Genomic DNA, 12,561 nt, shown 5'->3' with positions numbered 1-12,561 from the left:
CACTTTCGCCACACACCTACAAAGACCCTCCCCCACCTCTTCTGCTGAAATTGAAAGCAACCGGCAGCTGGGGAGGTTGGGGTTTTTTTTCCAGAATTTTTTTTACCATTTAGGCATCCAAAAGGCCATGAGCGCCTATATGGTAAATACACCTATGATACGGCCTACTACCTGGAGTTCCTGGTCGCTTTCCCTGCCATTCAGGAGATGTGCAGGACAGTCTGTGCATGCACCGATACTAGACATATGGCCCTGCTTTCTATTTGCACTACGTACAACAGCATTGGTACTTTGACATCTCTTTAGAAAGCTATATAATTAAAGGGGATCTTAAATATTCATTAGTGTAAACTTAAACAGTGTTTATTGGCAATTTTAGACAGTTTTATACTGCTAGGCAATCTTTCAGATCAACAGCTTTGTGAAGAGTGTCAGCGCCCCAAACTATTAATACATTTTCTATGCACTTCCTGTATTCAGTTAACCCTTGGGTTGATGGCACTCAGCTGAGCCAGAAGCCTAGCATCAAAATGTAAATTGAAAAAGTGTTCTAAGGACCATTCTGAGTAGGTTTACATCAAATCATTATTTAAAATAAAAGACTAAGTTCTGTGGTGCATTAGGGCTGTCATCAAATCCTACTTGGCCCTTAGAGGAGCATGCACCTTACTGAATAGTATTAAATATTGTTTTTCAAAGTATTAAATATTGTTTTTCAAAGTCCTTAGAAGTTTCATGATGCCAAGCACAATTTAAAACCTTTGTATATCTGTTTGCTGCCCTAGGCATGGGAACCATACTTACACATCCATAGATAGTAGAGCATTTTGCAGGTACGTTGATAATCTGCAGGAATATCGCCAGAAAAGTCCTGATAGAAGCATGGCTTAATGGGGCATTTTGGAGGAAGTGGAGGCCAATTGTTCTGTCTTACTGTGGGATTGAAGAGTGAAAAACAAGTTGGTAGAGAATGAATTTGTGAACAATAAAGATCTAAAGAACATTTAAAATTGTTTGTACGGCTATCCATTAAATACCAAGAGCAGCCCAAGTACTGAAAGCAGAAGTTACTGTAATAAAGTTGGAATAAACAGCTTCAAAGCAGTATTTTCAAACTGCATGTGTTTCTTTTATTAGCAGTGTTTTGCACTGCTAATAAAAGAAACACATGCAGTTTGAAAATACTTTATTACAGTATCTTATACCTTTTGGGAGTGTGACACAGGCTCCTAGGAATTCACAGCAATACACTTTTTGAATTATATGCTAGGACCAGCAATTTGTCTTTCTGAAAGCAGAAGTGTAGCTGCCCCAGTGATGACAGTAGTATCATAAGGGAAGCCATACACGAGCAGATTATAGCTGTCGACATCGGTCCTTTAGACTAATTCGACAGGTTATCATGCCCGTGTATGGGACGTTCTGACGGGTCTCCCTGATCGATATCAGGCCAAATATAGGGCCAAACGATCGAATTAACCCAATATCACCCTGCCTTTGGTGGGCATATTGGGTTAAGATCCGCTCGTTTGGCGACCTTGCCAAATAAGCGGATATTATCATGTATGGCCAACTTAACAGCTTTACCTAAACAATACACATTTCAATGACATTTAAACCAGTGGTCCAACTTTTATTTGTATGTAGATACAGATACACTATCCATAGGATGTGGACATACACCCACATACTAGAACTAGACACTATTGGCTCCAAACCTTACTTTCATTCTTAATTATTTCATTAATCCCTGGCTCAGATCTGGATATTAGTATAATGTTTGTGTTGGTATAAATTGGTAAAAACAGTTGGTCACGTTGCTGACTCTTTTTGAGTCTTCTGACTATTTTTTTGTTAAAAATTATGTCCTCAACATGAGGTGTACGAGACCTCTAATAATTTAAACAAAGGCACCAGATTTTTAAAAAAATTATGCTAAGGCAGTAAGAATTATGGCAGCTGATAATGGATCAGTGTAGTTAACGAAGTGTGTTTGGTCTCCAAACATCAGTTAAAAATAGTCAAAAATAAATAATAAAAGGCAATTTTAAAAAGTCTTTATTTCTAGGGCACTCTCTTAAAGCAACTGAAAACAGTTCACAGGTTAACAACCCCATTAAAGTTATTTGTAAATTATATTGAAACTAGACATTAAGCCCATTAAATTAACGGGCGCTAGAACATATGTAGAAAATTCGCCAGAGACGGTCCATGGGGCACATGCGCAGTAGCACCAGAGACGGTCCGTGGGGCACATGCGCAGTAGCACCAGAGACAGTCCGTGGGGCACATGCTCAGTAGCGCAATCCCACGGACACAGGGACTGGACGCAGAGACACTTCAACTTTATTATATAGGATTGGTATCCACCTGGCTGTTTATATTCAGTGCAATTATGAAAGGTATGTAGAGGTGTGGGACAAATCCAAGGCAGCAACTGGACTGCAAAACTTCTTTATCGGGGATAGAGGTACACAACATGTTTCGGGCAGTGCCCTTTGTCAAGTACTAAAGGAATTTGCCTGATGCTTTTACATTACCTCTCTTAAAGGAGAAGGAAATGTTAAAACTAAGTAAGCCTTATCAGAAAGGTCCATCTAAATATACCAGTAAACCCCCAAAGTAGTGCTGCTCTGAGTCCCCTGTCAAAATAAACACAGCATTTCTTTCCTTCTATTGTGTACTCATGGGCTTCTGTATCAGACTTCCTGTCTTCAGCTTAAACCTCATTGCCCTGGGCAAGAGCATGCTCAGTTTGCTCCTCTTCCCCCCCCCCCTTCTCTGCTGTAATCTGAGCCCAGAGCAGGGAGAGACTCAGGCAGGAAGTGATGTCACACCATGTTAATACTGCAGCTCCTATCCTAAACAAACAGAGATCTTCTAGAGCTTTTTACTCAGGTATGATAAAACATTCTACAGAATAAATATAGCATTCTAGCTTGCACTATTGCAGCTAATCTATTGGCAATAAAATGCCTCTGTAGCTTTCCTTCTCCTTTAATACCCATATTTTTGCAGCAGTAGTCGGTTAGCATTAGAAACTCTGACAGGTTAAGAATGGACAGTCAGTTTGGCAAAACAGTCAGGTTTGGGAACTTCAAGTGACAATTACTTACAAAAGCAGAACTATTGGCTAAAAACATGACCTATAGGTAACTTTTAATGTAAATCAATTTTTAGAGTCAGTATTAAGGGAAAGACAAAATAGCCACAGGTTTCAAAAAGTAAAAGCTTATTATTACGCTAGAAAAAAATTGACAGTTGACTAGCTTGCACTGTGATGTACAGGTAGCTGAACATGATCATACTTACAGTTAATATTTACATTCCTCAACTCTTGCTCTTTCCTGTCTAATTCTGCTGCTTTCCGCTCCAGCTCTTCCTGTTGTTGTAGAAGTCCTGTTTGTGCAGCCATTGCTGCAGCCTGTAGGGAAAGCAAGAGAAGTGGGAGAGGATTCTAGCACTATAGAGGTAGGACAAGAAAGAAAGCAATATTTGTTACAGAAGAAATAGAGGATAAAACCATAGTACATTTCCAAAAACAGATTTTGGAAAGTTGTAGATTCAGGTAATCTGATTTTATTGGACCATTAAAATAAAACATGGAAACTACTTTTAAAACACATTTTAAATACATTTGACAGATATTTATAACAACCTAAAAGTGAAGTTTTTTTATTTTACAATTCTTGACTGGTGATAACCCTTAACCAAATTTTTTTCTGCTGCAAACAGCCTATTTGTGCAGTGAGATCCAATAATATAGCAGAAATGATTGCTTATGCTTGGTAAAAAATAGTTAGGCTATTGGAACTTGTATCAACTTGTTATAGATTTCTCTAGCCTAATGAACTGATATGCCAAGATGCCACACAGCAGGACGGAGTTGTATGCTGCAAGAAAAGGTTTGGTTATCATATGCAATAATAAATGTCTATGTGCAATAATAAATCAACAAAACAAATACAGCTACACATAATCTTCTGGAAAAAAATGTATTTCTCTGCTATACAATTAGCACATGCTTTCAAACCTAAATTGCACATACTTGCCCCAAATGAACAATAATGGGCTTGTTTTTTCCCCCTAACCCATAGTATTACTCTGGTACTATTGTTTTGATAGGTTATATGGTTTGTTCTTATAGATCAGCCCAATATTTATTTTATTTTACAACAATTAAGTATTATTGTAAATAATTACACTGAAACAGGCAACAGAAACACAGGTAACCACTGTTTTGTGTTGTGTGTGTTGTAGATTAGTTTAAGATGCTGTAGATAGTAGTCCCCCTCCCCATATAATAAAAGTCATTAATATTACCCAGTAGCAGTTACCCATAGCAACTAAGGTTTCATTTATAAAAGGTGGCCAGTAAATTCTACCTGCTGACTGGTTGCTATGGTTTACTGCACTTGGGATAATGTAGTGGGCTTTTAATATATAACCCCCTTAAGACTGCTAATATCAACTGGAAGACAGGGTGGCTACTTTATATGGTGACTAAGAAGTCTACAGGAGTGAGGTGGACTCTCAGCATTGGGTCAAATATCAAGAGATACTGACACCAGAAAATAAACCTATCTATCATAACATTGTATTTGAATACTATCTCTAATTTTGCCATAAAAGTATTTGCAGATGTTTTTACATTACCCATCTGATCCCCCATGTTCCTCTATGAGGAGGCTGCCATATTTGAGCTTCAGTAGTTTGTTAGGATTAGAAATTATAACTGAGATGTTGAGAAGGGAAAGTCAGGTTGGCAAAACAGTCAGGTTTAGGAACTTCAAGTAACAATTAATTACAAAAACAGACCTATCAATGAAAAACGATCAACATGATCTATAGGTAACTTTTAATGTACATTAATATTTTGAAGAATATTTTTTTAGTGTCAGTATCACTTTAAAATGGTTTAACTCGAGGTTTTTGGGTTTTTTACATTCTTACTTGCTTTTAACCTTTCCATGCCAAAAAAGGGTTTTTATAGAATATTAATTTTGAACCAGTTGTTAAAGCAATTCATATAGAGTTCTTTTAAAGAAACATGGGTAACGTATAACATGGTGAAACAAAATAAAAAAAATCAACAATACGCTTTAAGGTGTTCTGACAGGCATACTTGTGGCAGTGCAAAGAATAGTAGACTTCAGTCACATATTTACTGAATTTTTTAGGAACATTTACCTGTGGTGTAGAGTCAACTGAGGGCTGGAGCACAGCAGGCTGGGACTGAGCAGGAATTGTTTTCTGATTGGGATTTGTCTAAAAGATAGGAAGTAGAGTGTCTTAATTAAACATCACTTTACATTAAGTGGTCATTAAAGTTTATATGACAGGCGTCGTGAAACAGAGTACAGTCTAGAGTCAATATTTTCCACATTATATAGATGTGTCTCAAACAAGATTAAACCACACACTTGGGTGAAAAATAAATAAAAAGGTCAGACAATTAATTTTGGACTACAGTATGCCCAGATTCTGCCCCATTACACTATTATAGGCCTGTAGCCCACCTTAAGGGTCTGGCCACACAAGCAGATTTGGGGAGATTAGTCATCCCAAGCAACAAATCTCCTCTTCTTCAGGGAGACCATCTCCCTGAACTGCCTTCCCCATGCCCTCTATGACAATGAGCTGAACGTGCTTATTCAGTTACTTTACAGACAACACTTCTCAATTAGGAATGCATTGGTAAACATTATTTCTTGGTATGAATGAATACTAAAAGGAATATTTGGATTTGTGCAAAGTACAGGTACCTGGAGGCAGCAGGGGTTGTTCTTATACTCTCTCTGCTACCGGAAATATAGTGGTGCCTTCAGCCTAAGCTCTACTACATTAGCAAGTTTATGCATTAATCCTTAGATATTTATTTAGTACCCACCAGATGAGAACCTTCAGTGAATGGGTTAAACTCTTCCAGACTGCCATGGTTGCCAGTTGTAATTTGTGTCACGGAAGGATCCTGTGAAGCAAAATGCACACAGATTATTGTAGTAATTCTCAAAATAAAATATCACTTAGCTTGATGTCCTCTTATTGGCTCCTAGTAGAAAATAATAAACAATGAAAGGTCTGCCATTGAAAAGTGTCCATGGGACTATAGATCTTCCTTTTAATATCCTTTTGGCAAAGCACATAAATATGGAAATATACTTTTTCTGCTCTGGTTGAGGATTTCTTTTACCAATAAGCACCATCTATGGAAACTCGACTACAGTTGTCCAAGGAATAAGCGTTTTATAAAAGCAAGGCAGCTCCCATGAAAATGTACCAATAAAAATGCAGGCACTGGAGATAAATGCTGTGTGTTTACATGGACAAAAAATATGAATCCTCCACACACCTGGTTTCAGTTACCTCTAACTTTCTGGGCAGTCTTCACCACTGACCTATGATTAGCGATGCAGACTGGGAGTTCAGTAATTTGCAAGCAATGCTAACTGGTTACTATAACAAATGGTTATGTAAGCATAAAATATATAAAAGTAAACATGCAAAGGAAGCAGATTTTTTAAGTTTTACTTTTCTGTGGTCCTTTAAGATTTGACCTAATTTTGTACTGTACATTAGGGGGCACATTTTGACTTCGAATATCGTAGTCGAAGGATTTACCGCAAATACTTTTATCGAACGATCAAAGGAAAAATCGTTCGCTCAAATGATTAAATCCTTTGAAGGATTTTAATCCATCGATCGAAGGATTTCCCTTTGATCAAAAAAAGCATAGAAAGCTTATGGGCAAGGTCCACATAGGCTAACATTGATGCTCGGTAGGTTTAAAGTGCTGAAGTAGGCAGTCAAAGTTTTTTTTAAAGAGGCAGTACTTCGAATAGTCGAATGATTTTTAGTTCGAATCGTTCGATTCAAAGTCGAAGGTCGAAGTAGCCTATTCGATGGTTGAAGTACCCAAAAAAAAACTTTGAAATTCGAAGGTTTTTTTTTACTTCGAATCCTTCACTCGAGCTTAGTAAATGTGCCCCTTAAAGACTAAAGCATGACTACTTGTGTAAAAAAAGACCATATATTGCAGTTTGTGAAAGAACACTAAATGTATGAGACAGATCATTAGCATACTTTCCCTGCTCTCCATTATCTCCAGCATCAGTGTATCATGCTTTAATGTTGCAAGCTGGTCACGAGTTTCTTTCAGAAAGATTTTCTTCATGATTATCCTATTTATACACAGGAGTGAGAACTCCATGCAACCTTCAGCAGGTTTCTCAACTGTATGACTCACACTGAAGCAGGTGTGACCAAGTATCACGTGTCAAGGGTTCTCATTTCTTGTTATTTCCTTAAGTCATACAAGAATCAGCCACTAAACTTAAATCAATGTTCCATACTCAATTGTCAGCTTGTGTAGGCCTTCTCTCTTCATTCTTACATGATCTATTTAGAATACCAAAGCAACCCAGATTCACTTGTGGTTCCTATTTTTGCAGAATATGTCAATATACACGAGTCAGATGTTCTGTAGCTTTCTACACTAAACTTATATAGTGCAATTTATTATTGCAAGGCCTAAATTGGATGGATTAGTCTAGGCTAAAAAAAAATACAGTAGAATTTACTGTTTTCTGTTGGGGTATTTATTTAGCCTTATATGACCCCAAAGGAAATAATGAAACTAGAAACGAGTGGGTTGAACCCAGACAAAATTAGAAGTAGAAATCGATTACACTGAACGCATTCTCTGTGTGCAATTACTGGTTGGATTAATCACTAAATATTTGCATTACAGGAAATTAACTAGTACATTTAGATAATCCATATTTAAGTAAGTAATGATAACTTTTTCTACAGCAAAGGTATAAAAAGGAGGGGGTCAACAAATGCTAAAAGGTTTCCATAGTTCAATCAAAAATTGAGCGAACAGTCTAATATTCCTGTATGTGGCAAGATAAATAGTGCAGTGTAACCAAGGAGACTAAACCGTCATGCTCTTAGTTCTATTAAAACAATAATAACATTGGTGTAGGCCAGGCTATCTAGTCAAGGGGAAAACACTCCGGTAACACTTGTGGGAAGGTCCTGACTGGCAATCTCTATATTCTGCCAAATGACAGATAGGCTGAGGTAGGCTGCCATAGACCATCACTTTAAATGAAGCTGATTAGACCTCTGTGTCCTTCAGCTTTTTGATATAAACTTTAGTAAAGTTTCTAAAGCAAACAGATCAGTTTTACCAGGGCAAGGCAACATTATGTTATTTTCTAATTACTTTAAAACATTAATTTTTTGTGTTACTGTTCCCTTAAGCCTGATAAAAAACATCTAAACATTACAAAGTATAAATGTATGCATCTTAATTACCATCAAATACAAGGTTCTATTTTATCATTACAAAAGAAAATGACATTTAAAAAAAACAAAAAAACAAATTGAATTATTTGCTTAAAATGGACTTCCTTTAATTTAGAGCTTTCTGGATAATGGGTATTTGAATAAAAAAACTGAACATAAGCAAACAGGGAACACTGATGCATATGAAGATAAATTGCTATCGTCAGCTGCTTACATATATCTGCTAAACGTTGCAGCCTAATGCCACCGTCTGCTTTCTACTAATACCATGACAAACATGGGTTCCCTCACTAGGATTAATTTCCATTTACTTACTATGGTAAACTGAAGAACATTTGTGGAATGTTACACTTAGCTTTTACAGAATCCCGAACGTCCTGGATTCAGTATTGGATAGTGGGGCCCCTCTGCGGGCATGGAACGTGTAAATAGAGTAGTTTATGCCGATTATGTTTGCTTCTCATTGGTACAAGTAATAGGCAAATGTAAGACTAAGGTGTAGAACTGCTAGTTCTAACTGCTGTAGAACTAAAGAGATGACTGTGAAACATTTTATCTAAAGTAGATTCTCTATGGCAATGCTTTTTTTATATATCTCTCTCTCTCTCTCTCTCTCTCTCTCTCTATATATATCTATCTATATATTTTTTTTTTTTTTTAGACTTTTTGGGTATGTGCCAACATTTGGTTTGGAACTTCTTACCATAAAAAAAGTAGATTAAAACATTGTTTTACAGTCCATGCTACAGCTCCAAATGTATTTAAGACAGCAAATTGGTACCCACCTCAAACCTCCCCCTCCCCCAGAGGGGCAGCCACACAGATTGGAAACCAATGATCTATAGCTTAAAGGAAAACTATACCCCCAAAATGAACACTTAAGCAACAGATAGTTCATATCATATTAAGGGGCATATTAAAGAATCTTACCAAACTGGAATATATATTTAAGTAAATCTTGCCCTTTTACATCTCTTGCCTTGAGCCACCATTTCGTGACTCTATCTGTGCTGCCTCAGAGATCACCTGACCAGAAATACTTCAACTCTAACTGTAACAGGAAGAAGTGTGGAAGCAAAAGACACAACTCTGTCTGTTAATTGGCTCATGTGACCTAACATATATGGTTTGTTGGTATGTTTGTGAGTACAGTGAATCCTACAATCCCAGGGGGCGGCCCTTATTTTTTAAAATGGCAATTTTCTATTTATGATTACCCAATGGCACATACTACTAGAAAAGTATATTATTATGAAAATGGTTTATTTACATGAAGCAGGGTTTTATATATGAGCTGTTTTATGCAATATCTTTTTATAGAGACCTACATTGTTTGGGGGGGTATAGTTTTCCTTTAAAGGGATACTGTCATGGGAAAAAAAATTTTTTCCAAAATGAATCAGTTAATAGTGCTGCTCCAGCAGAATTCTGCACTGAAATCCATTTCTCAAAAGAGCAAACAGATTTTTTTATATTCAATTTTGAAATCTGACATGGGGCTAGACATTTTGTCAATTTCCCAGCTGCCCCATGTCATGTGACTTGTGCTCTGATAAACTTCAATCACTCTTTACTGCTGTACTGCAAGTTGGAGTGATATCACCCCCCCCCAGCAGCCAAACAAAAGAACAATGGGAAGGTAACCAGATAGCAGCTCCCTAACACAAGATAACAGCTGCCTGGTAGATCTAAGAACAACACTCAATAGTAAAAACCCATGTCCCACTGGGACACATTCAGTTGCATTGAGAAGGAAAAACAGCAGCCTGCCAGAAAGCATTTCTCTCCTGAAGTGCAGGCACAAGTCACATGACATGGGGCAGCTGGGAAATGGACAAAATGTCTAGCCCCATGTCAGATTTCAAAATTGAATATAAAAAAATCTGTTTGCTCTTTTGAGAAATGGATTTCAATGCAGAATTCTGCTGGAGCAGCACTATTAACTGATTCATTTTGAAAAAAAATTTTTTTCCCATGACAGTATCCCTTTAAGAATCAGGCTTTATACATGTACAAGGTGGGCCCAATTTGCCAATATAGACGTGTTACTCCTGTACCACCCCAAAGACAGGGAGCTCTGCTTCTCTTGACTGGTTTCAGTTTCAGTTTGATGCAGTCATGTACTTTTTACACCACACTGAAGAAACCATTCTTGCTGAATTGTGGGACTATTTTTATACATACTGTTTTTCTTTTTAACTTACACTGAATGTGCATGAGCAAAGTGGGCAATGTTTGAAACTGTATGTTCCAGTGAACAGGCTTATTATCCTCTAGTAAAATAGTCAGTTTCAAATTTGAAATTGAATTCAAGTCTGACATTAACAGCAGTTACCTAAAAAATATGTGTCCTGCAGTATTAGTTGTAATGAAAAGTCTGTACAGGAACAGAAATTTGTTTGTGTGCCAAACAGTCAGTGTCGGACTGGCCCACAGGGATACCAGGAAAACTCCCGGTGGGCCCAGGTGTCAGTGGGCCCTCCTGCTTCAAAACATTTGGCATATTTCATGGGCATTATCTATTTCTACGAGAACAACTAGAATAAATCGATTGAATAATAGATTATAGCATGTAAAGAAAAAAGACAAGCAGAATAGAGGTTGCATGAGGAGAGGAATTATAATAGTACTGAGTGTGGGCCCCTGATCTAAGGACTTTTGGTGGGCCTCTGGTCTAAGATTTTGGGGTGGGCCCCTGGTGTCCCAGTCCAACACTGCACACAGTTCTCGCATAGCTGATATTAGCAGTGGCTTTAAGGCAGTTACACTAGATGGAGAAATAACACTGAAATTTAGAGAGACAGACAGCAGTTTAAGAGATTATTTCTTACTAACGCCCTAAATTAAAAATCAGGCAGCTACTTGGTCTTCATGGATTGATCTCATGCAACAAGTGTCAGGTCACAATGGGTAGTACATTTAAAACCCATCACTAAATTATCTATCACAAGACACCTCGTAGGATAGAAACGGAGGCTTGCTCAGTGCTATGTCATGTGACAGAAATAGACAGACAGTGTGAGGATAAGGGATTGCCTGGGTGTGAAGTTTGCTTCCATGACGTAGCTTCTGGCTCCATGCCATGATACAGACATTCTTAAAAGCAACAGCTAAATAAAGATTTTTTTTTTAGCTTTTTAATTATTTGCTTTCACAAAATTCATGGCAGTATGATTATTTTATATAATGATGAAAACCAATATATGGGCCATTTAAGATGACCTTAAGCACAGAAAAAGGGGAGAAAAAATATGTCCTTCCGCGCTCAATTAAAAAAATAACTTGTATTGTTACCCTATGCATCTCATGCAAAGCACAGAGCACAGCATCCGCAGGGATACGGCAGCCCTGTCCATACTGCCTGTCAGAGCAAGAGGCAAGCAAAGGGCTATTATGCACCCTGTGCCTGCCAGTGCTCACTAACTTGCACATCTTAATGAACTTTGCACCCATACCTCATAAATGCAGCTTGGCCTAATGAAGAAACATTTCTGTTTCACGCTACCCCTTGTGTGATAAATTACCCCTTAGGTCCTCACTGCCCAGGGATACCTAACCTTCTTTACCCATGAGCCACATTCCAATGTAAATTTGGAGAGCAACACAACCATGCAAAAAGTTCCTTGGTGTGCCAATTATGGGCTGTGAACAGTAGCCCCAATGTGGACTGGCAGCCTATAAGTGGCTTTGTTTGGCAGCACACCTGTTATTTATGCAACCACAACTTACCATCAAAGCAGGAATTCAAAAAGAAGCACCTGCTTTGAGGCCGCTGAAAGCAACATCCGAAGGGTTGGTGAGCAACATGTTGCCCATGAGCCACTGGTTGGGGATCACTGCTGTAGCCAATGCTTTCTGAAGCATGCAAATTGTAGGCCCGTTGTCACAAAGAACTGGGCACATGTGCAACGGGAAAGAGGTTGCTCAGTTAAAGGGGTTGTTCACCTTTAAATTAACTTTTAGTGTGACGTAGACAGTGATGTTGGTTTTAATATTTTATTATTTTTGAGTTATTAAGCTTTTTTTCAGCAGCTCTCTAGTTTGCAATTTTAGCAATCTATTTCTAGGGTCCAAATTACCCTGGCAACATGCATTGATCTGAACAATAGAAGAATATAAATAGGAGAGGACCTGAATAGAAAGATGGGTAATAAAACGTAGTAATTACAATAAATGTGTAGCCTTACAGAGCTTTTGCTCTGTAAGCCTACTCTAGGTTCGAATTTCGAAATTGGAAAAACATCGAAA

At 37.8% G+C, this 12,561-nt stretch overlaps 1 protein-coding gene across 1 annotated transcript in view; it reads right to left on the bottom strand.

The window, feature by feature from the left end:
- The window catches only part of scamp2.L (secretory carrier membrane protein 2 L homeolog), a 28,657-nt gene that overhangs the window by 4,288 nt on the left and 11,808 nt on the right, over positions 1-12,561 (bottom strand). Inside the window, 4 exon segments of the mRNA NM_001094070.1 lie at positions 805-933; positions 3,313-3,424; positions 5,191-5,268; positions 5,891-5,971. Of these exon segments, the coding sequence (NP_001087539.1) occupies positions 805-933; positions 3,313-3,424; positions 5,191-5,268; positions 5,891-5,971 (400 nt within the window).

The sequence above is a fragment of the Xenopus laevis genome, chromosome 3L (assembly GCF_017654675.1).
Source record: "Xenopus laevis strain J_2021 chromosome 3L, Xenopus_laevis_v10.1, whole genome shotgun sequence".
NCBI classification, from domain to species: domain Eukaryota; kingdom Metazoa; phylum Chordata; class Amphibia; order Anura; family Pipidae; genus Xenopus; species Xenopus laevis.
Note: the sequence above shows the minus strand (reverse complement) of the source record. Positions and strands in the feature narration are given on the sequence as shown.